The sequence below is a fragment of the Vombatus ursinus genome, unplaced genomic scaffold (genome assembly GCF_900497805.2).
Source record: "Vombatus ursinus unplaced genomic scaffold, bare-nosed wombat genome assembly UNPS02005286.1, whole genome shotgun sequence".
Classification (NCBI taxonomy): Eukaryota; Metazoa; Chordata; class Mammalia; order Diprotodontia; family Vombatidae; genus Vombatus; species Vombatus ursinus.
In genome coordinates this window covers 15,279,981-15,305,270 of record NW_020945064.1, presented here as the reverse complement: position 1 = coordinate 15,305,270, position 25,290 = coordinate 15,279,981, and the positions used below count along the sequence as shown (strand labels likewise).

The 25,290-nt window shown below is 38.8% G+C and overlaps 1 protein-coding gene across 2 annotated transcripts in view; it reads left to right on the top strand.

Moving 5' to 3' along the window:
- Nucleotides 1-25,290, top strand: part of NFATC3 (nuclear factor of activated T cells 3) — a 180,051-nt gene that overhangs the window by 134,601 nt on the left and 20,160 nt on the right. Inside the window, exon 10 of one of the 2 annotated variants that reach the window (XM_027846879.1) lies at nucleotides 15,923-16,027. The exons of the other annotated variant lie outside the window; for it this stretch is intronic. Coding sequence (XP_027702680.1) covers nucleotides 15,923-16,023 — 101 coding nt within the window. The 3' untranslated portion in view covers nucleotides 16,024-16,027. The remainder of the gene's footprint in view (nucleotides 1-15,922; nucleotides 16,028-25,290) is intronic. 2 annotated transcript variants of the gene reach the window in all.

Here is a 25,290-nt window from a genome sequence, read left to right as displayed (position 1 = left end):
GTTTCAAGTTGGTGATATCCATGACTCAGAGAACTTGACCTAACTGAATGTAATTTTTTTAGTAACTTGACCTAAAGAACATGTGGTGTCTTAGAGTACAACCTAAAATAAAATACACTGCCCTTTGCACACTGTACTGGTGTTTTTTTTTCATTTTGATAATCCCTGTTCTCTATAAGTAAAAGCAATTAAAAGTGAATATTAAAAAATTAATACCAAACTACTGGATAAATTTTACAAATTAAGAGAACATTTTTAAAATCTAAGTTCAGTACCTTTAAATCCTCTTTGAGTACATTTACCTGGATTGCATAGGCTTTAAAATACTTAAATAGGATTTCTTTTAACTTGGTTTAAAATTTTTTACATTTTTAAAGAATTATCCTTCTAATTATTTTTAGCATATTTTTGGGAATATAGTTTCCATAGAAACTTGCTTTAATAAACAGAACAGATTTTTGTGTTAACCCATTTTGATGATTAAATTATCTAATAGGATTAGTGTTTGTGATGGTTATCTTCTTCTTGTCATTCAGTCACATTTAACTCTTTAGCCTGTGGACCTGTCCATAAGGTTTTCTTGGCAAGGATATTGGAGTGGTTTGCCATTTTCTTCTCCAGTGAATTAAAGGAAACAGAAGTTAAGTGACTTGCTCAGGGTCACACAGCTTGTAAGTGTCTGAGGCCAGATTTGAACTCAGGTCTTCCTGACTTAGGCCCAGCGCGTTATCCACTGAGCCACCTACCTACCTAATTGTTATCTATTGAAAGGTTAAAAATGAAGACCACTGGTTCATTATTTTTTTTTTGGCAAGCTTACAAAATGTTTCTTCATCTTTCTGACAGATACTAGTACCACCCAAAAAATATTCAATCTCAGTAGTGTGAAAAAATATGGTACACTATTGTTTTAAGCTTTTGATTATAAATCTTTCTTGGCCTGGCCTTTGGATAATGTTGGTAATGATAAAAACTAATATTTATAGAACAGTTTAAGGTTTGCAAAGTACTTTTCATGTGTTATCTCATTTGATCTTTACAACATCCCTGAGAGAGGCGCTAATTTTGTCCTAATTTTACACTGTTTTTAAATGTCTAATGCAGAATTCAAACTCAGGTCTTTCGGACTCCTAAGTCAGGAAGTATTCTCCTCTCCTACTCTACCTTGCTTTTCTTCTTTTACCTAGGTCTGCCTAGATGATTTTAGCCTAAAGACCGAAAGCTTCACTATAACTACATGACAGCTTCAGACGTTTTTTAGACTGGCCATGTCAGTAATTGGTCTCAACAGAATGGTCCAGAACCATTTCTATAAAATTTTTTCCCCTCTTTGATTCTGTTTTTTCTTAATAAAAAAAAAAAAAAGTGAAATAGTTGGAATATTTTGAGATACTAAAGACCTACATATTTCTAGGATATGTTGTAACATGTTTTACTCCAGTGTCTCATCATGACATATAAATGACCTTGGGTCCTTAAAGGCTAAGCCAGCAAAACTTAAACTCTGGCAGTTTCCACCAAATTGCAAAGGCTTCTGGTACAGACCTGGTCCCACATGTCATCAGGCTGACTGCAGAGTGAAGAATTTTTCAGTCACAGCAGTTCTCAGAGACCATATGCTAAGTTCTAGAGGAAGTATCACCATAAATAGAATTATAGGTCCTTAAAGTATTAAAGCTGTATGTTGAGATTAAAAAACCTTTTATCCATAGAAGTGATTATGTAGTCTTTTGTTGTTGTTGTTTAGTTGTTTCAGTTGTGTCTGACTCTTTGTGACCCCATTTGGAGTTTTCTTGGCAAAGACACTGGAGTGGTTTGCCATTTCCTTCTCAGGCTCATTTTACGGATGAAAAAACTGAGGCAAGTAAGGTTAAGTGACTTGCTCAGGGTGACACAGCTATTAAGTATCTGAGGCCAGATTTGAGGCCATATTCAGTCTCTAAGGAAATAATATTTATTATCTCAGTGTTTTCTAAACTAATTTAGCTAAAGAACAGTTTGAACTTGAAAGGTGTTGAAGGAACCCACAAATGTTCATTTTAGAAGTAGAGAGGAGAGGGGCAGCTAGGTGGCGCAGTGGATAGAGCACCGGCCCTGGATTCAAGAGGACCTAAGTTCAAATTCGGCCTCAGACGCATAACACTTGATAGTTGCGTGACCCTGGGCAACTCACTTAACCCCATTGCCTAGGCTCCCCTCCCAAAAAAAAAAAAAAGAAGAGGAAGTAATAGAGAGGAGGAATAGGAGGTAAAGAGAGGGGTTGGGACATTTTGGAGTAAAATGGCTGAAATTAAGCCAGGTTCCAAATAAGCCCAAATTTGCTACTTAGAATTATTCTTTTATACATACATAATTTCATACTTAATATTTTAGCATGGAAAATATTTTTTAGTTTAGAAAATCTTGCTGAACACAGTTCAGGAAAGTCTGAATTATCCATGTGTTTAATGAAATCAGTATTAGTGTTGGTAAAATGCTTAAGTAGGAAATTATTAAACTGCGCAGCAATAATACTTTACATCTCTGTCATTGTGAAAGGAGTGTCTTGGAAAACATGCTAGCTTAATATTAGTGGTCTAGTGCAGGGGTCAGCTAACTATGACCAGTAGACCAAATCCAATAAAACTTTTTTTTTTTTTTTTAATATAAGTGCCATTGTTAGCCTGCAGTCAGTACAAAAACAGGTGGCCAGTCCTAAGGTAGTAGTTCTCTGGCCCCTGGTCTAATGTTTAACCCTTACATGGAAAAGTTCATAAGACTTTATTCTAGATTTTGTCTTAAGATATTAAGAAGTTTTGTTATAAACTTTAGGTAATAGTAAACATTTATCAGGTGCCTGCTATATGCCAAATAGTGCTAAGTGCTGTGGATACAAATAAGAAAAAGAAAGATAGTCCCTGCCTCCTAGGAATTTGTAATCTGATCGGGGAAGGCAACACGCAAAAGAAAGCTGAAACACTGAGTGTGAGGTGAAAGTGGTGAAGGTACTCGATGCAAGGGGTGGTGGAATTCAAGCCAAAGAATATATCGAGTGGGAAATGAATTAGCTGATGTTTGAGTCCCAGTAGAGTCTTTGGGAAGAGTTCTTTGCCCTGCCATCCAGCCCTCCAAACAGGGGCAGAGAGGGTACCAAGGGTACTGAAGAGGATGATGAATTTATTGATAAAAAGGTTACATTATCATACATCATTAACTTTGATTCATTGCTACAATTAGGTTGCTATTTTCATCATAGATGTATCATTCTTAGACTATTTCTTAATGTAATCATAAGAATTTTTAAAGCTTAATATGTAAATACAAGAAGCCGGAACCATCAGACCATCACCAAACATTTATTAATTGCTCCGTCAGTAAACACTGCTAAGTGTAGGGGATACAAAAAAAGGCAAAAGACAGACCTTGCTCTCAAATAGTTCACAATATAATAGAGTAGACAACAAGCAAACAAATATGTACAAACAAACAGTGGAGAGAATAAATAGTAAATGATTAACGGAGAGAAGGTACTAGGATTAAACGAGGTTGGGAAAGGCTTCCTGTAGAAGATAAGTTGTTGGTTGGGATTTAAAGACTCCAAGGATGCCAGAAGTCAGAGATGAAGAAGGAGAGCATTCCAGACATGGAGGACAGCCAGAGAAAAGACCCAGAGCTAAGAGATGGAGTATCTTGTTTCTGGAACAACCCAAAGGTCAACGTCACTGTATCAAAGAGTGTGTAGGGAGGTCTAAGGTATAGGAAGACTGGAAAGGATGTGTAGGGGAGTTATGTTAGGTTATGAAGGGTTTTGAATGCCAAACAGATTTTGTATTTGATCCTGGAGGTAATAGGGAGCCACTGCAGATGACATGGTTAGATCCCAGTTTTGGGAAAATCACTTTTTGTCAGGAGGATAGAATGGACTGGGGACAGACTCATGGCAGGCAGACCAACCAGCAGCCTGTTGAAAAAGTCTGAGTATGAAGGCCTGCACCAGGGGTTTGACAATGTCAGAGGAGATTAAAGGGACATATTCCAGAGATGTCATAAAGGTGAAGTTCTTGATGGTAATAGGAAAGTTGGGGGTGGGGGGAGTTTAGGGGAAAAGGTGATGAGTTCAGTTTTAGAAATGGTTGAGTTTAAGATGTCTACTAGACATTCCATTTTGAGATATCTATGGCAATTGGAGATGGGAGCCTGGAGGTGTTCAGAGAAGGGAATGGCTGAATAAGTAGATTCTAGAAGCACCAGCATAGAGTAATGGTAATTAAATCCGTGGTGGCTAATGAGATCATCAAGTGAAATAGAACAGAGGGAGAAGAGAAAGACTAGGACACAGCCCTGTGGGACACTCACAGATTAATGGGCTTAACCTGGATGAGGTTCCAGCAAAGGTGCCTGAGGAGTAGTCTGATGGGTAGGAGAAGAACGAGAGAGTTGTGTCCTGAAAACCTAAGAGAAGAATTTGTGAAGGAGAAGATGGTGATTGACAGTGTTGGAAGCTGCAGAGGTCAAGAAGAGCAAGGATTGAGAAAAGGCCTCTAGATGGGGCAATTGGGAGATCTTTAGTAGCTTTGGAGAGAGCAGTTTCATTGGAATGATGAGGTTGGAAGCTTGATTGAAGGAGATTAAGAGGAGTGAGAAAAGGGAGTGGAGGCATCTGTTACAGTCTTCTCAAATTGTTTTGCCATAAAGGACAGAAGAGATACAGGACAATAAAATCCCCAATGAAATGATTAAGTGAGGGATTTTTTGAAGGTAGAGGAAACATGGGCACATTTGTAAGCAGTAGGTTAGGACTATTCAAGGAGAGACTGAAGACATGACAGAGTAGGGACGATGGAGGTGGCGGTCTGTTGGAGGAATGGAATGGAGTGAGAGAGATCACTTATGGAGGTAGGAGGTTTGCTTTGGCAAAGAGTAAGGTCACCTGTTCACATGAGACAGAGGAGAAGGAGGAGAGAGTGGCAGAAGGCATCTGAGTGATAGGAGATAAAGAAAAGGGAAGAAAAGGGTGCTTTCAGCAATTGGCCTAAATTTTTTTTTCTGTAAAATATGAAGTTAAAGTTTTCAGCTGAGAGGGGAGCAGTGAGACATTTGAGGAAAAATGAAAAAGTTTGAGAAAGCCACTGTGGGGAGTGGGATAATGAGCTGATACGGGAGATATGGAAATATTGAATAGTAGCAGTGAGTACCCAGTTTAGATTGTATAATAAAATTTTGTAGTAGACTTAGTAAAAGTTGTAAGATTTATTATTTCCACCTTCATTTAATAGTATGTCTATAGGAACAAGGACAGTTGAAGGCAGCTAGGTAACACAATGGCTAGACCACTGGCTCTGGAGTCAGGAAGACCCAAGTTCAAGTCCAGCCTCAGACACTTCCTAACTGTGTGACTCTGGGCAAGTCTCTTAACCTCATCTTGTTCCTTTCTAATTTTAGCTGCATTGGTTTTGTTTGTGAAAAACTTTAAATTTTTATACAATAAAAATCAACGATTTCATCCTTTATAATCCTTTCTATTAATTGTCATGAATTCTTTTCTTATCCATAGATCAGAAAAGTAATTGCTTCCTTGTGTTTCTAATTTGCTATACACACGCACACATACCGCTTTTGTATCTACATCATATTTTTGGAGTTTATCTTCGTATACAATGTGAAATATTGGTCTACACTTAATTTCTGCCAGACTCCTTTTCAGTTTTCCCAGGAGTCATTAACAAATAGTGAATCCTTTCCCCAGTAATTAAGAGTTTAACTAACATTAAGCTACTGTGTTCTTTACTTTTATAATTTGCGTACTTAATATGTTTCACAGATTGAGCTTTCTATTTTTAAAGTCAACGAGCATTTTTTGTTGTTGTTGAGTTGTTTCAGTGATATCTGACTCTTCATGACCCCATTTGGGGCTTTCTTGGTAAAGATACTGGAGTGGTTTGCCATTTCCTTCTCTGGCTCATTTTACAGATGAGGAACTGAGGCAAACAGGGTTGAATGACTTGCCCAGGATCACACAACTAGTAAGTGTCTGAGGCCAGATTTGAACTCCTGATGAGTCTTCTTAATTCCAAGCCCAGTTTTCTGTCCATTGCTCCACCTAGCTGCCCAACAAGTCCTTAATGTGTGCCAGTGTGTGTGGTAAGTTCTGGGAATATGAATATAAGCAGACTGATAGCCACTCCCTAGAGGAGCTTTTATTCTAATGGGAGAGGACAGTGCTGAAAAGGGGGAGAGAGGGTAGGGGCAGCAGTGGTAAAGAAAGTTTTTGAAGTGTATCCTGGAAAAGAAGGAGACATGACTGGCTTCTTGTTGTTTTTGGTCCTTCATTTTCGATCATGGCTTTCAGGTAGTCCAGTAATTTTTAAATTATCTCTTCTGGATCTGTTTTCCAGCTCAGTTGTTTTTCCAGTGAGATATTTCACATTGTCTTCTATTTTTTCATTCTTTTGGTTCTGTTTTATAATTTCTTGATTTCTCATAGAATCAGTAGTTTCCATTTGCTCCATTCTAATTTTTAAGGAATTATTTTCTTTTTTCTTTTTCTTTTTTTTTTTTAGTGAGGCAGTCGGGGTTAAGTGACTTGTCCAAGGTCACACAGCTAGTACGTGTCAAGTGTTTGGTCTGAGGCCGGATTTGAACTCAGGTCCTCCTGACTTAAGGGCTGGTGCTCTATCCACTGCGCCACCCAGCTGCCCCCGGGAATTATTTTCTTCACTCAGATTTTTGGATCTCTTTTTCCATTTGGCCAATTCAGTTTTTTAAGGTATTCTTCTCCTCATTGACTTTTTGGACCTCTTTTGTTGTTTTTTTGTTTTGTTTTGTCTTGTTTTTTGGCTAGGCAATGGGGTTAAGTGACTTGTCAGGGTCACACATCTAGTAAGTGTCAAGTGTCTGAGGCTGGATTTGAACTTAGTTCCTCCTGAATTCAGGGCCGGTGCTCTATCCACTGCTCCACCTAGCTGCCCCTAGTTTATTTTTTAAGGTGTTATTTCTTCAGTATTTTTTTGGGTCCCCTTTAGCAGGCTGTTGACTTGTTTTTCATGATTTTCTTGCATCACTCTCATTTCTCTTCCCAATTTTTCCTCTACTTCTCTTACTTGCTTTTCAAAATCCTTTTTGAGCTCTTCCATGGCCTGAGACCAATTCACATTTTTCTTGGAGGCTTTGAATGTAGGAGCTTTGACTTTGTCATCTTCTACTGGTTGTATGTTTTGATCTCATTTACCACCAAAGTAAGATTTTATATTCTGAGGTCCCTGTTCCCCCCCACCCCCCTGCCTCCCATGTTTCCACCTAATTTGACTTTTTGACTCTTTGTTAAGGGAGGGCTCAGTTTCCAGTGTGGAGAATGTACTGTCCCAATTCAGGGGTTTTGTGCAGCTGTTTTCAGAGATACTTCTAGGGACCTGTAAATTTTCAGTTCTTTCAAGGTGGTATGATCAAAGGCAAGGTGTTTACTCCATTCCTGGCCTGTACTGTGATCTACGAGTGACCACAAGCACTCTTTTCTGCCTTGGACCTATGAGGAGGATTCCCTCTCCACTGCTGCCACAACCCCTGTGACACCAGCACTCCTCCTTGCCCAGGACTGCAACCCAGATCCAAGCATGGGCAAAGCAAGAGAATCCTGCCCCTCAGCAAAGAGATCCCTGCAATCCCCCTCTGATCAGCTGCTCAATCACCCCCCCCCCCACCCCGCACCTGTGGGCCGAGAGCTCCAGAAGCAGCCACCACCACTGCCTCAGGGCTGGGGCAGGACCAGGCTTCTCTCTCACTCAGCATCACTGACCTTCTGAGTTGTCTTTGGCGTTTGTGGGTTGAGAAGTCTGGAAACCACTGTAGCTGCTGGTGATTCAGTCCCCTGAGGCCTGCTCCAGGTTCACTAGGGTCTAGTTGTGGCCTGTGCAGCCCACGCTGAACCACCCTCCTCTCCCAGCCTGGCACAACAGACCTTTCCCATCAACATCCAGATTGTCTTGGGCTGGAAATTTGTTTCACTCTGTCTTTTTCTGGGTTCTGCTCCTCTAGAATTTGTTTAGAGTCATTTTTTACAGGTATTTGGAGCGGTTTGAGGGAGAGCTCAAGCAAGGCACTGCTTTTACTCTGCCATCTTGGCTCTGCCCCTGGTCCTTCGTTTTTGAAGAGGACCAATGACATCACAAGGTGATGTCTTGACTTGCTGGTGAATTGGATTTAAATGAGTCTGAGACTGGCTTAAATATTAAATAGATGTGCTAGGAGTAGCTGTCCAGTCAGAGGGAGGGGCCAGAGGAGTGGGAGGGTACTTCCAGTGTTTGAACTCCTGGGCTCGTATGAGCTTCCGTAATGAAGAGGTTTAGTAGAGAAGCTTCCAAGTGCAGCCTGAAGAGAGACGAAGAATTTTTAACCTGTACCAAATCATTTTAATGGTTACTGCTTTGTAGTATAATTTGGTAGCTGGTACTAAAAGACTTCCTTCCTTTCCACTTTCTTGTTGTTGCCCTTGAAGTCTTGATCATTTGTCTCTTGATATGAATTTCGTTATTTTTTCTAGCTTAATAAAAATAATCCTTTGATCGTTTGATTAGTACAGCACTGAATTAGAGTTATTCAAGGGAAAAGTGATAGATTTTCATGTAATTGGAAGACCTTATCACCCAAACCTAGATAAAATATGAACAGTTTGCAATAATAGGTAAGGTGTAGTATGAGAGGAGGTTCTATGGAAAATTCAGTTTAGGGGGCAGGTAGGTGGCGCAGTGGATAGAGCACCGGCCCTGGAGTCAGGAGGACCTGAGTTCAAATTCGGCTTCAGACACATAACACTTACTAGCTGTGTGGCCCTGGGCAAGTCACTTAACCCCCACTGCCCAACAAAAAGAAAAAAAAAGAAAAGAAAATTAAGTTTAACTTTGACTGTCATTGCAGTGAATTTGTCAGGTCACCAGATTAAAAAAAAAAAAGGAATTGGACATGAGGCAGAGAGTATTCTGTGAGGGCTTGATTATGGGAAATGTGGATTGAGCCAAGTTTCAAGATTTTTTGGTATTCAATTTTATTTTAATAGTATTCTGGTGCTTCAGTTCAGGGTGGAAGAATCTTGAGAAGTAGGGACAGGGTTGAGAGTGGGGAAATGTAGGGAATATTCCATAGGTTTTCTGTGGTGTAGTGGAAATGGTAAAGGAGTATTAATCAGGATACCTGGCTTCTATTTCTGGTTATTTCTCCACTCTCTTCCTCATTTTTCTCTTCTTTAAAATGGAATTGGAATAAAATAAGTTATAAGGTCTCTTCCAGTTCTTAAAAGTTCTGATACTCAAATAGATCTATGAACTCAGAAGTTTTTCCAACATCTACTCCTGCCCATCCTGTGCAACTCTTGACTTTGTCATCCCAAAAGTGAAACAGTGAGGGGAAGCATCTACTTGGTGTGCTAGAAACCTTCTTTGCTTTGTCCCAGCCTTTTGAGGGCAATAATGGAGCTTATCATCCCTTGCTTTTCCTCAGATGATCCTGCCATCTTTTTGTCTCATACAAACTTGGAAATAAAAAACCTTGCTTCCTTTTATAACAGAAGGAAAGCAGAGGAATACAAATATGCAAGGTATTGATGGAGTTGAATGTTAAATATGGAGTCATTATTGACCAGTAAATGTAGGTTTTCTTTGTTATTGGGGAGGGATACTGGTACTACCATAAGAGTGGCTAGGACACATTTGGTTTTTATGCTCTAGTCACTTTCTAGCATATCCACTCCTTGCTCCATGTCTCCCTTATTAAAAAAAAAAAAAGCAAAACCACATGGCAGAGAACCACCTCTGATATTGTGTGCATCATCTAATTCTGTAATAATGACTCTCCTTTCAGAAGGAAAATGTGTTTGATGTGCCCTCTGAAACCAAGATTGGTCACTTGGTTTCATTGGAGAGGTTCTTTTAATGCTGTCTTCCTCTACGTATTGTAGTCATTATGTATGTTGTCCTCACAGGTTTGTTTTCTTTTTCTCTACACAAATCTTCCCTCTTTTTCAGAATTCTTGTTGTTAGTCATTCCGTTGCATTCATATACCAGGGTTTCTTCAGTCATTCGCAGTTACTGGGGAATATACTTTGTTTCTAGTTTTTTGCTACATGGGATTAAATTTAGCAAATTTTTTTTTCTTTTTTAGTCCTGAATAGAGACGATGTTTGTTGCATTTCATTCCCCACAGCTTCTAGGCATTTGGTCTCATATTGTTTGTAGGTCAGACTTTATCCTCCTATTGCTCAAGAAGCTTCAGTAGCCCTGCATTGCCTCTAGGATAAACTACAGACTCTTTTGTTTGGCATTTTTTTAAGCCAATCTGTCCCAGCCTGCCTTTCTAGGCTGAGTGCACATTACTCCCTCTTGTCTACTCTGTGCTCCTTTTACACTGGCCTGCACTTACAGTTCCATATCTTGCCTCCTTGCCTTTGTACACGCTCTCTCCCATGCCTGGAATGCTCTCCCTCTAAGTACCCCTGGCATCCTTGAAGAAGGTGACATTTGAACTAAACCTTGAAAAAACCTTTTCTGATTACCCTAGTCTCCCCTGGCCCCTCATCAGTGTGTATGTATTTCTTACGTATTCTGTATTAATATATTTGGTGAATATTTTCATTCCTCAAGTAAACTCCTTGAAGGCAGAAATTTCTACTTTTATATCTCTAGGCGTAGCATCTATCCCAGTGTCTATTGCTAGGACATCTCATGGTTGCTTAATAAATGCTTGTTGAACAAATGATTAAAGGACAGAAATTTAAAACCAGAAATTTAATCCCCATGTGTTCTGTCGGCTGCACGTGTTCGTTGAATCAAATCATTATCTCCTTGGCTACGAAAGAGCTTACGACATTTGGGGGAAAGCATATTATTCAGGGTTTATGAGGAGAATTAATTTTATTTAAACAATCATTCAGAAATTGTTGCCTCCAAAATAGATAACATGAGAGACTATCTTATTACATCCGTGTTGCTTTTGCTCAGATCAATTTTGGAGCTTAACTTCTGTGTCGTCTTCTACATATTCTGTGCATTTTCTAATGTCATTGCTGAACCTTGAATAATATACTTCATATCTGCCAAGTTAGCACTGAATTTTCACTCTAACGGTGTATTAATTGATGTGCATTGGGAGTTGTGTATTTTTTGTAAGAGTGTGCATCATGCAATGTAGTGACTATGCCACCCTTTTCTTGGAGGCATAATATCATGTACTAATTCTGATAATATCATGTACTAATTCTGTTGTTCCAATAATAAAAACATTTTATTGCCTATATTAGCTCCTCTTTTGAATGTTTTAATTATGAGTCTAGAGTTGTGAAGTTACTCTGTCCCAGACCTTTATGGTCTAAAATAACTTGTATCAAAGCCAACCAAGTCTTGATGCAGCTTGTTAGGGAGAGTACCTTGCCTGCCACATACATACATACATACATACATACATACATACATATAAATATATATATCCCTCCCCCCCCCAATAGATCACAAGCTAACTAAAATCACAGCTGCATCCCTACTCTAGAGGGAGAGTTGTGTTAAATATAGCCTTCCGTGCTGGTGTAGTGAAAGTTGACACTATACCACTTGTGTAGTACCACCACTTGTAGGATGTGTATAGTCACAATCAAAGCTAAATATATTACACTAAATTCATCTCGTGTAGTTATGGTGACTCTTGACATAAACATAGCTATCTTGGGATTGCATGTACCTAATAAGCAAACAGTCTTATCTAAAGAAATATATGTTGTACTCTACCCTTAATAACTCAGTAACATGAACATTGAACAGTTATATCATGGGAATCATACAATAAATAGATTTATAGAATGTTGGAGCTAGAAGGGGCACTGTAGATAATCTTATTCTCACTTAACAGGTAGAAGCCTACATATGAGGAATGAGCCATTAATAAATAGCATTTGTCATGTTACTCAAATGATAGAACTGTTTCTATAAGTGTAGCTTTTAATGATGAATTATAAATTTTGCCATTAGCTGAATCATTTATATAGAGCACCTAATGATGATATGTGAAATTTTTTTTTATTGTGGCACAGGAATTCAGGACCAGCATGAATATGGCTATCTAGAGAGAAACTGATTTCTCTTGCAAAGCAAGGGAGGTGATGCAACCATAGCAGGAAAAAAAAAAGAAATTTGGAGTCATAAGACTTGTGTTTTAATTCTGGCTCTGCTCCTTACCATTTGTGTGGTGTTGGACAAGTCATTTAAAGTTCTGGGGCATCAGTTTCCTAATCACTAAATTGGGAGACTATATTAAATGATCACCATGGCTTTTTCTATTTTTGAATCTACTGTGAAAAAACAGCCAGGCAGAAAAGAAAAGATGCCTTCCCTAGTTAGTAGTGCCTTTTGAATATATTTTCATTTCCAGCAGATCAAAATGTTCATCTTCTTCATGTGGTAAACAGATCAGAAACAATACCTGTTCATCTTTGGAAAAATAGAGTAGGGTCCCTCCATTACACATCATTATACCTTCAACCATACAGCATGATGCCTTCTAGGAAGCAGGCTCCCCCAGGTTCTTCTGTATGGAGGTTATATCAGCCAAACATACTGGGCTTGACTAGTCCCTCATTACTTGTAAAAGACTTATAAATTAAAGCTTGCAATAGTACACTGATCACAAAGACAAAGTTAACACACATGAAACACACACAGCAATTAAATGCTTAAAGGAGAGATCTTTGTGGGGACAGCAGGAGTTGGCAAAATCCAGCCTGGATTTTTATACCGGCCTGTAAGCCAAGAATGGTTTTTACATTTTTAATTGAAGTTTTATTATTTGTAAAAATGAAACGGGGCAGGTAGGTGGCACAGTGGATAGATCCCTGGCCCTGGAGTCAGGAGGACCTGAGTTCAAATTTGGGCTCAGACCACACACTTGACACCTACTAGCTGTGTGACCCTGGGCAAGTCACTTAACCCTAATTGCCAACAAATTAAATAAATAAATAAATGAATGAATAAATAAGAAAGTGAAAAAAGCATTATTAGCTCATGGGCTATTCATAGCCCACGGGCCTGTGGGCCGCAGTTTGCCAACCCGTGGGCTAGAGGAACACACTTCAAAGACCTAATAGGAAAAGAAATTCCAGAAGCCCTGGGAAAGGTTCCTTCCAGCCAAGTGTTTTTAACCTGAAGTCAGTGAATATATTTCAGGGGATCTGTGAACTTGGTTAGAGGGGGGGAAATAACATTGAGAGTAGATTACAAATGTTGGAGCAAAATAATGGAAGGGCCCCTCTTTAGATAACTTTTTTTTCCCTAATTCCCTCTTAGTTCCCAGACTCCCTACTGTTGATTTACTTGGGAACAAGGGGTAAGAGGGAGGGAATAGGAGTTGAGAGTAAGTGGTTTGAGGAATGTTCACTGTATTGGACATTTCCATTATTCAGGAAACCCTATGCCATAGGATAATTTTCTTTGTCTTTCTCAGGGAATGAGAATGAAAAAGCATTTATTAAACCCTTATTAGAAGACAAGCACCGTGGTAAATGCTGGGATTACAAATAGAAAAACAAGACAATTGCTATTTTCAAGGAGCTCCAGCTCTAATTGGGAGAGACACAGCACATGTAAAAGAGTTCAGGTACAGGGCAAATGGAAAAGCCTAGAAGTCCTAATGTTGATGCAGCAGGGTTTGAATGGTGAGACTCAGAGATCCTTGAGATGTATCAGCAAATCAGCTGACAGTACTTGGGAGTCTGGAATGTATAGTGGCCTGACAGATAGCAGGTCTTCCACATAACTTTTTCTGCCTGTTCAAGTGGTGTCTAGTCAGTGGTGAAGGGAAAAGGGCATTATAAGAATAGCTGGGAGTGAAGGGCATACTGTAGCAGTGGAGAAAAGAGGTCCCTACCAAGGAAAGAGGGAACAACTCTTCTTCCTCAAATTGTGCCATATTTTTCTTCAGATATATGTCCCTGAATTAAGACATTATTGTGAAGAGGAACACAGATTTATATAGTAATGGTACAAATAGTTGAATGCTATATAGACCAACAAAATGGAAGATTAGATACTTTCCCAGATCCTCGTGACCTCCCAAACCTTTTCAAAATAAGAATTATTCCCAAGAGATAAAACAGTTTCAGCTGTTTGCATGATGTAAGACACTGAGAACCTTAAAAAGGATGAACTAACAGCAGAGAAGGCTAATGTCTAATGCGCTGACTCAGCCGTCCCTTTCCTATCAGCTACCACGCCATGGCAGGACAGCACCAAGCAGTCCACAGTGTCCCAATAGGATTTAATTCTCCTCTTCCCTCTGAAACCTCACCTATGGAAAACCAAAAGGCAAAAGTTTGTTCTGGCTAGGATTGCACTGTGGAACAGAAGGAACAGGGGCAGGATGCCATTGTGTGTGGTTCCACCAGGCCTACCGTAAAGGGAATTTATTTCCAGCTGTAGTCAGTTCTGTCGTATCAGAAAGTCATTTGGAGCAGAGACTGAATTGTCCAGCATGAGAGAAAACTGAGACAGCTTTGAAGTACAGCTGCCAGGGGAACTGAAATTAATAAGGAAGGAATCAGAAAGTTAGCAATAGAGAATAAAAGATTTGGAAGCCATCTTCCCATCTATTATTGATATTTTTTCTGTTGGTTTATCTTCTTGTGCTCAAGGGGGAAAAAGACCAAAACTCTCAGGAGGGGTAAAAATTCTGTTGACCTTGAGCACAAGCAGATAAACTCTATGAGTAATAGACAGGAAGATGGCCTCCAGATCATCAGTGGACAAATATTACAAGATCTAGAAAAGGGTTCCACACCTGATGAGGCAGATGGCCTTATGAATTCTCAGGATTGCATGGAGCCACAGTAGGATGATCCCAAATGATTTAAAAGAGAAATAATATTAATGGTGAAAGCCCAAATCCATGGCCTGCACAGCCAGAATAATTAGTATTATAAAAACTTGAATACGTGATGGCAGACCTTACCAAAGAAATAGAGAGAACAACTGATTGGAAATGCAAGTACACAGAAATAAAGGGCCATCTCGAAGAAGAGAAGCAAAAAGCAATAATGTTAAAAGAAAACATGGTCTCCATATAAGTAAAATATATTGCTCTTGAAGACAGATTGTGTAGAAACAATTTAAGGATTGTGAGTCTCCCAGAAAAATTATGACAAATCAAAAACCCTGAACACCATAATGTTAGAAATAATGTAAGAAAATTTCTCAGAACTTCTGAACACAGACAACAAAGTGCCAATCAAAAGAATCCACAGATTACCTCTAGGAAAATAGCTTATGCTGCAAACTTTAAGACACATAGTTGTAATTCTTCAAGAAACTAGGAGAAAGACTTTCAAATATAAATGGAAAGAAATTTGAGATTAACTTTTCAGTGCCTAGGCAGCTCCTTGGGACTATACTGAGGGATCTGTGTATCTGCATCTGTGAAGGGCACTCCCGACACAAATAGCCATACATAAATTAAATGACCAGGATTGGAATTACCCTTGTGTGAGGATGTGCAAGTTGACTCCTTTATGACAGTAAAATGGTGGCAGTGTCTCTAGTAATTCCTTCACAGGTTGTTGTGGATCAAATGACTTAATATATGTAAAGAATTTTGTAAACCTTAAAGTACTGCATGTAAATGTCAGTTCTCATTTTTTATTATGATCTAGGGACTATTTAGTCACACAATCTGATGTCATAGTCATCCATTCTGTTAAGAGCCTTGATTAGCAGAGGTAGCTAATAATTTAGCTACTAAATCCCTATTACTAAATTTGCTAGAATAACCAAGATTCTTTATAAATAAAGGATAACACCAATTTAAAATTAACTAAACATAAAATTCCCTTTGAGTTCTTCACCAGGCAAGGCACTGTAGTAAATGACCATACTTTGTGGTTTGCTCCATTCAGTAGCTATGTCTTCTTCTCTGACACAGACCATTTTATTTCTGACTTGGAATACCAGCCATCAGGTTCAGCCAAGAAATGGATTCAACACAGTCAGCTCTCATATCCAACTCCTTTCTGGAGAACCTAGAAGGGTGAGTGTTTATTAAACTGCTTCAGTTTTTGTGTGCACAAATCTGGTAATTGCATGCACAAATCAGGTAGTTAAGCATGCAATTACCTGATTTGCATGCGCAGAAGTGAGGGTATGCATGTGCAATAGTAAGTATTCCTTTTTGCAGTTGTATCCATTGTACTGATAGCTAAAATTTGACTGAGACACTCAGCATTTAAAACTAACCACATTAAACCTTTTAGACTCTTCTTAAATTATAGTGAGTGAGAGTTTGAACTAAAAGCAAACACTTGCTATGACTTATTAAACTAAGCTGAGGGTGATCCAAGTAGCTTACATGTCCAGGGCTTAGGTTAAAAGTTCTAGAGGTGCATGGGGTCAGAACCAGGGCATTGGACTGAGAGTCATTTCTGAAACCCAGCTGCCGCACCTGTGACTCTTAACCTGGGGTTGTTTGCTCTGTAACTTGAAGATCTGAGCATCAGTGTCTTCATCTGTAAAATTAAAAGGCAAGATTAGATCTCCATTTCTGACATCTTTTGAAGTTTTAACTTCCTTTGTGGGCTAATAAGGTGTGTGAGCCTAACCTAGTCTAGGCTGATAAATAACCACAATTTTGGAGAAGTGTGGCAATATGAACTAAGAATGATGTGAGAAAATACGACTCCAAACAGGTTAAGTTCTCACATTTCCAGAAGAGAGCTTTGCTCTGTATTTAACCCATTGGCAGTTTAGCTGAGATGGGCAAACCTAAACTCTTGGAAGCTATAATCTGTATGTTAGATGCCCAGTTCTGTCCTAGGAGCTTTTCTGGTAGTGATTATCTGCCCCTCTGTACTCTCCCAATCTAAGACCCTAGTAGATACTGTAGAAGTGCAATTATCCGATTAGGATAGTGGTGGTGGTGTTTTTTTTACAGTGCCATTTGAAGCTTACCTTGCATTGTTTTTAAGTCTTTTCGGGAGGGGGAATAATTAAAACCACTTTGAACAAATTAGGAAACCAGTCCAAAGGCATTAAATGACTTGACCGAGGTCACACAGTTGAATTAGTGATGGAGCTAGATCTATAACACAGGCCTTTTGATTTCCTATCCAGTGCTCTTAATTTTTGAATTCCATTTGTTTTCTGTTAGGTAGTTTGTTTTTAGAAGACAGTATACCAAAAAATCTTGCCAAGTACAAATCAAACTAAAGATATACTCTTCTACATGCTTAACTTTCCCTTTATGAGCTGTTTAAATATTTTTAAAAGATTTTCTGACGTGTTCATACTTCATATCTATTTTTAGTAAATGCATTGTCATCAGAAATTTTTTCCCAAATTCAGCCATACTATTATATTTTGTGATGTCACAAGTCTTTGAATTTAAACAGAAAGTCAACTCTGTGTTCTTTTTAACCACTGTTAAAATTTGCTTTTCACAAGAAGAATGATCCCTTGCTCTTCTTTTGTAGTAGCTAATTAGCTGGAAAGACCCCCTGGTAGTTCTCTTAGGAACTAGACTAGTAGTGGAAATTCAAAGCAGAGGGATAGCTTCAGATCATTTATTTTCCTTTGGTAACAAACTAAGGCAGTAATACCTTTTTTCATGGTTAGATCCTATCTTGATTCTATACATTTTTTTTCATCTATATCTACTTAATTGTAGACGAATTAAAGTTACTAGTTCTAGTAACACCTTGAACTTTCTTAGGACAATCTTCTAGGAAGGAGCTTAAAAATCCTAAACCCCAAAATCAAGACAGCTGTATGTGTGTTTGAAGGGTCCAGACTCCACCTATTTCCCCAGTGATTACTATGGGAATTTCTTAGTAGCCGTGAGAAACAAGAAATCCACAAATATAAGAACTCCTTTTTCCCCTACCCCTTCACCTGAAGAAGTTGGAACCATCAAGCTTTTACCTTATGAAGTCAAGAACCATGTTTTAATAATGGCCCCCTGGAGATTTGGGAACAGCTGAAGATGGTACTGATATCTTTTATGGGACTAGAATCTCTACTCAACACCCTTTTGATTTTTTTGTCGTGCTCTCTAATTCATCAGGTGATCATTTTCAGTAACTTTCCCTTTTTATCAGTAGCAAATTCCTAAGCTACAAGATACCCAGGTTTCCTCGTACCACATGAACTCCCTTATTTTATCCTTATCCCTTAGTTTGGTTCTTTATGTTTCCATCTTATGATTGTCATGACTTTGAGCTCTTCTTTTAGGTCTTCATCATCAACTTGCCCAGGATGTGAAAAGGATATAGAGGCCTTGTACTCCCATTCCTACTTTACCTAATTCTCTCCCTTCTGTCATTTCCTAAGACCATTTGAATCCTAAGCGCCCCCTCTTACTAACTAGAAGTACAATAATGATTCTCTCTTCATACCTACCCTCTCAGGACATGTAATTTTGACCACACAAAAGTACTTAGACATAAATTTCAAATATGTATGTATGTGTATCATGCTTGCGCAGTTTAAACTTGTATGATGTCATGGAAAAACCACTGAATTTGTAGTCAGAGGGCCTTGGTTAAAATTCTGGCTTTACAACTTATTAATAGTGATCTTAGGTAATTTCCTTATGTTTCTGTGTTTGTTTTCTCATCTGTGAGATGGGAATAATAATACTTGTACTATCTATCTCTTTTTTTGTTTGTTTGTTTGTTTGTTTGTTTTTGTTAGGCAGTGGGGTTAAGTGACTTGCCCAGGGTCACACAGTAAGTGTTATATGTCTGAGGCCGGATTTGAATTCAGGTACTCCTGACTTCAGGGCTGGTGCTCTATCCACTTCACCACCTAGCTGTCCCAATGTATCAGCAGACAAGGCCTTTTCCTTCAGAATGGCTGACCTTCCCTGCTCCAGCTTTTTTGTTTGTTTGTTTGTTTGTTTGTTTTTTGGTGAGGCAGTTGGGGTTAAGTGACTTGCCCAGGGTCACACAGCTAGTAAGTGTCAAGTGTCTGAAGACGGATTTGAACTCAGGTCCTCCTGACTTACAGGCTGGAGCTTTGTTCACTGCGCCACCTAGCTGCCCCTGTACTATCTATCTCACAGGGTTGTTGTGAGGCTCAAGTGTATGTAAAGCACTTTATAAATGGAAAAATGTTACATTAATGTCAGCTACTGTTATGTAATTCTGTGTTGTGTACCACATTATAAGCTACAAGAGAGACAGTATGGTGTGGTGGATCAAGAACCAGCTTGGGCTTCAGACTCAGGAAGACCTAAATTTAGGACCAGTCTTTGACACACTGCTAGGATTGACCCTAAGCAAGTCACTTAAACTCCCAGTGACCCAGTTGTAGAACAGTAGAGTATTTTGTTTGTTTGTTTGTTTTGTTTTGTTTTGTTTTTGAGTATTTTTGACTTGAATGAAATCACAGGTCTGGACCCAAGCAACAACCAAAAAAAGAGTGTAAGCTATAGAAGAAAAATTTTCCATCTGTCTAAAACTGCATAATTATAGTATAGTAACAAGAGCACAAGATTTAGATTCAAGAGAACCAAAGTTCAATCTTAGATCGAATTGCTAATTGCTTTCCATGTTACCTTGGCAAGTCACATTGCTTCTCTGGGCCTTCATATCCTTATCTATAAAATTAGGGAGTTAAGATTAGACTAAAGCATTAAGATAGATGTTGTATACACATGGGTGCTTAATAAACATTTTTTATATGAAATCCCCTTGTCTTAGAGAACCTGGGACTCTTCATAAAAATGCTTTGGAAAAGTTAGTAGAAGTTAAGTTCATAGCTGATAATTTGATCAATAAACAAATATTTATTGAATGGTCTATTAGAAGGTGAAATTTCAAGTACCTAAAGGATAAAATCTTAAAAAACAGAAGTCAACCTGGTTGTCCTGGTTTTTGATAACAAACTGAATTAAATTACTTTTTTTTGAGTTAATGTATCCTAGAATACCCTTACCCTGCCACCACCAATCTCTGACTTGCATAGCCTTTAAGATTTAGCTCAAATACTTGGGTCACACCTGCCAAAAGACTGGGAACTACATTAGGGGAGGGACCCTCTCCCTTTCCAAAAGACATCCTCTAGCACCTAGTGCAAGGCTTTGGCACCCAGACGACACTGAAAATTGGTTGATGTTTCTAAAATCTAAGTAAGAAAATAACATCAGAATTTGATCATGTACATAAAATGCATACAGTTTCAGCAGTTGAAGCTGTGAATAAATCAATTAGAATAATAAATAACCTTTATATAGAACTTGAAAATTTGCAAATGCTCTACGTACATTATCTCATTTGAATCTTACGACATTCCTATGACATTGGTGGCATAGGTGATGTTATTTTCTCCATCATACAGATGAGAAAACCAAGACTCAAAAAAAGACTGAGTGATTTAGCCCATGGTAATACAGCCAATAAGTGTCAAAGACTTCTGACTTGTCACTCCAGCACCATACAGCACTGGGTCATTCATTTTAGATAACAAGTTCTGATACCTTGTTAATTAACTTAAAAATCCATCTTGAACTTGCTTGGAAGTGTTAGTGCGCTATTCCTCCGTTTTAAATCATTTCTATTATTGGACTTCAAAGTTGGAGGGAAAGGGAGAGTGAACCAGTTGGTGAGAGACCAACAACCTCAGCCCTGTCCACATGATATATTGTTTCATGTTATCCTCACATCAACCCTGGGAGATAGGTGCTATTCTTATCCCCATTTTATAGATGACCAACATCTGAGACAGGCAGAGGTTAAGTGACTTGCCCAGGGTCACACAGCTAGTAAATTTTAAAAGTCATTTTAACTCAGATTGAATATTGACTGCAGGTCCTGCACTCTAGACATTGTGCCACCTAGCTGCCTCATGATTTGATCTCAAAATTCCAGAGGTGTTTAAGTCAGTGATCCTAACTAACTAGGTTTCAGGGTCCTCAGGGAAAAAGAGTAACAGACCAGACATTCTGCTCCTTTACATAGTGACAAGAGGAAATAAAAAAATTTGGAAGTATTTTAAACAGTCTAATAAGTATCTTGGTATGGTAGGGAAAAAATTGGATTTATAATCAGGAGGATAGGGTTAAACTAACTCGGAAATACAGTGGTGCTGCTCACTAGATACATGATTAGGGTTTTGCCACAGACATAAAATTTTACTTTTTAAATTAAGTTATCGTTGCTTTGTTTTTTACACCACAGTCATTTCCAGAATATCCTTTCCTTCCTATCCTTCCCCTTTTCAACTTCTCTTGTGATAAAGAAAAACAGTTAAGCATAACCAATACGGTGACCTCATCAGTGTATACATTTCACATCTGTAGCCCTTTCCTTAGACCTAGAAAAGGGAGGTTCCTGAAAGTTAGAAGCTGCTGCCAACATTTATATTCCTGAAGCACAAAGAAACAATTTGGTTTAGCACCAAGTTAGCAATAACTAATTAAAATAGGAAGATACCACTTGGTGTCTCTCCCCTCTCTCTCTCCTGCCCTGCCACACTCTTCCCTTTCCTCCTTAGCAATTGCATCCTAAGATTACTCTGTCTTCCCTTAAGGGTACTTTTGTCCTAAAGTTACTTTCCCAACAAATTGAATTTGTTTTAAAGTTAATGTGAGGGCACCTTTCATACAGCTGGCTACCTCAGGCATATTTTGTGAAGTTCACCCTAGGTCCCAAAATTACTAGCAATACTATATTATATAGTATATTATTCTCTCTCTCTCTCTCTCTCTCTCTCTCTCTCTCTCTCTCTCTATATATATATATATATATATGCACACACACACATATACACACATATACACACACACACACACACTATGTTACTAGCCTCTTTAGTCTCAGTTTCTTTTTCTGTAAAATGAGAATAATACATTACCCACCTCAGAGGACTTGTGTGAAGAAAAATCTGTGTGAGTCATAAAGTGCTATATAAACATAAGACATCAGGAGGAAGCTGGAAAGATCCTGAAAATGATATCTGTACCAGAAGTGCCAGACTCCAAGACCCTTTGTAAATCAAATTAAGAATAAGTTTTATTTAATTTGATTAATTTGATTCTCATTGCTGAGTTTACAAAGGCTATGCCAACAGAGTTCAAATCTGTGATAGGTCCTACCAAGTAGGAAAAACTTTATATATGGATCCAGTGATAGGCAAGGGTCCAGGAACCACCCGACCTGTCACGATTTAGAGAAGCTCACCAGAAGGGTGGCTGTTAGGGGTTGGGTTCCTTGTTGCCATGCTCACAAAAACCATTGTTTACTAAGGCTTTAGGAGTTGTAATCTATGCTGATGAAAGGAACAAATACCTACACCAATTAAAATCGTGGTTCTGAAGTATTGAAGTAAATAATTTTGGGAAATAACTTAACCTAGGTCAGCTAAAGCAGCAAGCTTTGCCAAAAACGCAGAAATATTAAGGACTGACCGGGCCAATCCTGAAGCATTTGGCACTTGGATCACCTTCTAGATGTTCTCTCCTCTCCAGTTTTCCTGATACTGCTCTTTGATTCTCTTTCTACCTGTCTTGAATTTTCCTTTTCAGTGTCATTTTCTGTATCTTCTTTATCATGCCACTGAAATGTGAATGTACCCTGACTCTGCTCTGGGTTCTCTCCATGACTTCATCAGTTCCCATGAATGCTGACAACTCTACGTATCAAGCTTAGTCTTTCACCTGAGCTCCAATACCATATTTGTCTATTTGACATTTCAAATTGGGTGCCAGTAGGCATCTCAAACTCAGCATGTCCAAAACTGAAATCATTGGCTTTCCCCAAAAACCTGTCCCCTTTCCAAACTTACCTATTTCTGGCAGTACCATTGTCCCAGATTCACAACCTCAGAATCATTCTGGACTCCCTACTCTCATTCATACAACATATCAAATTAGTTAACAGATCTTATCATTTCTACCGCCACAACATATCTTGCATCTATCCTTTTTTTCTCTACACAACCACAATTCTAGTTCAGCTCATCACTCTCATCTAGATGCTTGCAGTATCTTCCTAATTTGTCTCTTTATGTCCAGTCTTTTCCCTTTCACAGTGGCCAAAAATGATGTTCCTAAAGCACAGTTCTGACCATGTCCCTTTCTTTTTCAAGAACCTCTAGTGGTTCCCATTTTCCTTTAGGATTAATTACAAATTCTCTCAATCAGCTTTAAGCCCTTTTCTTTGTTTCTTCCTTTCTTTTTTTTTTTTTTGTTTTTTGTTTTGGTGAGCAGTCAGAGTTAAGTGACTTGCCCAAGGTCTCATAGCTAGTGTCAAGTGTCTGGGGCTGGATTTGAACTCAGGTCCTCCTGATTCCAGGGCCAGTGCTTTATCCACTGCGCCACCTAGCTGCCCCCCTTAAGGCCCTTTTCTATGTGACTCCAGCCTACCTTTCCATGCTTACTGTACCTAGTAATCTTATGTTATCCCCTCTCTATCTCCACCCTCCCTGCCAGATTATCCTACTTGTTCCCTTTGTAAGACAATCCATTTTCTACTCCATGCTTTTACACAGGCTGTTTACCCTGTGCCTGGAATATACTTCCTCCTCACTACTCTGTACCTCACAGAGAATCTAGGCTTCCTTCCAGATTCCACTTAAATGCTGCCTACTACAGAAAACCTATCCCAGTTCTCTCAGTGGTTAGTGACATATTCCCTTGCTCAGTAAACTCCTGTGGCTCTCTTATTATCTCCAGTATGAAATGTAAACTCCACCTCCTTTTTTTTCCCCTCTACATATAGACCTTCACAACCTGCCCAACCTACTTTTTCAGGTATGTTATTAGAACTTACTTCTCATACACTGTGGTTCAGCCAAAATGGCCTTTTTAATGTTTCTCATACCTGGTACCCCATCAGGCATCTCCATGGTTTTGCACTCACTCTCCCTCGAGTTTGGAATACACATCTTTCTCACCTTTTTCTCTTAGAACCTCTTGTTTCCTTCAAGGTTCAACCACCTTCTACATGAAACCTTTCCTGATTCCCCCCAGCTGCTGATGCCTTACCCGAAAATTACCTTGTACCTATTGTATGTATGTATATGTGTGTGTATACATACATGTTGTCTTCCCTGACTATCACATAAGCCTATTAAAGGACACCTTCATAGTGAAGGTCTATTTCTCTTTTGTCTTTGTACCCCCCCCATGCCTAGCCTAGCATAATAATTGGCACATATTCAACAAATATTTGATTGATTAATAAAATAGGCCAGTAAGTATTGCCTTCTTTTCATACCAAGAAACAGGTAATGGAGTTTTTTATCTTGATCCAGAAGATTAAGGAGAAATTTGTCAAGTGCATGGCCTTACTGATGCAGGGTAGGGACGTGGTAGTCCATGACCATGCTAACAGATCAGTTAAGGTAATGCATGTAGCTTCCATAATCCTAAAGTTTTGGCAATCCTGGTTGAATCCATCAGTTTTCTTCTACTCCCTATGTCTTATTTGCTAATCCAGTACTGTCCACCTGACCTAAATCTCCATTCCTGAAATTGGTTTCTCAATTAAGTCTTGACCCTTTATATTTTAGCTCTCTGAAAAGACTTAAATACCAGTCTGGACCAGCTTTTTGGTTTATGCTTACTTAGATCCTGATTCCAACTCTCCCCTTTCCCTCCAGATGGAATTTTTCTTCCCAGTTCCAGAGCTTTCCTTCATCACTGGCATATGTAAATCTTATGTAACAGAACATATCTGAACATTAATAGAGAAACCACTGACGGAATGAAGAAGTGAATTGCATTGAGATTTTCTTTAAGGTTAATTCCTGGGAAGGTTCAAAAGTCTGAGTTTCCTAACCTCCCACCCCACAGAACCCCATCATAAGCCCCAGAATCATAGTGAAATGGAGAGGCATTGAAGAAAGACCATGGAATTTAAATTAACTTGGACTTAGCAATTAGTTACTAATTCTAGAGGCCATGTGATTTAGTGAAAAGAGTTCTGGACTTGGAGTAAAGAAAAACTTGACTTCAGAGCCTGTTTTTTCATACTTACTGCCTTTGTAACCCTGGGCAAGTCATTGAACTTCTCTGAAACTCATTCTCACCTGTAAAATGGAGGTGATGATAGTACTTATCAAAGAAGGTAGTTGTGAGTATCTCATATGAAATAATGTGTGCAAAACACTTTGCAAACCTTAAAGCACTATAGAAATGTCAGCTCGTATTAGTAGTAATAGTAATAACCTGCTTCCTCCGGACCATAAAGGAATGTTTTTGCAGTGAGTTGTTCCGAAGTGAAAAGTTCATCTTTTTTATTCATGTTTATTATTTGTTCCATGGTAGTTCTCATACATGACTTATTAAGTGACTGT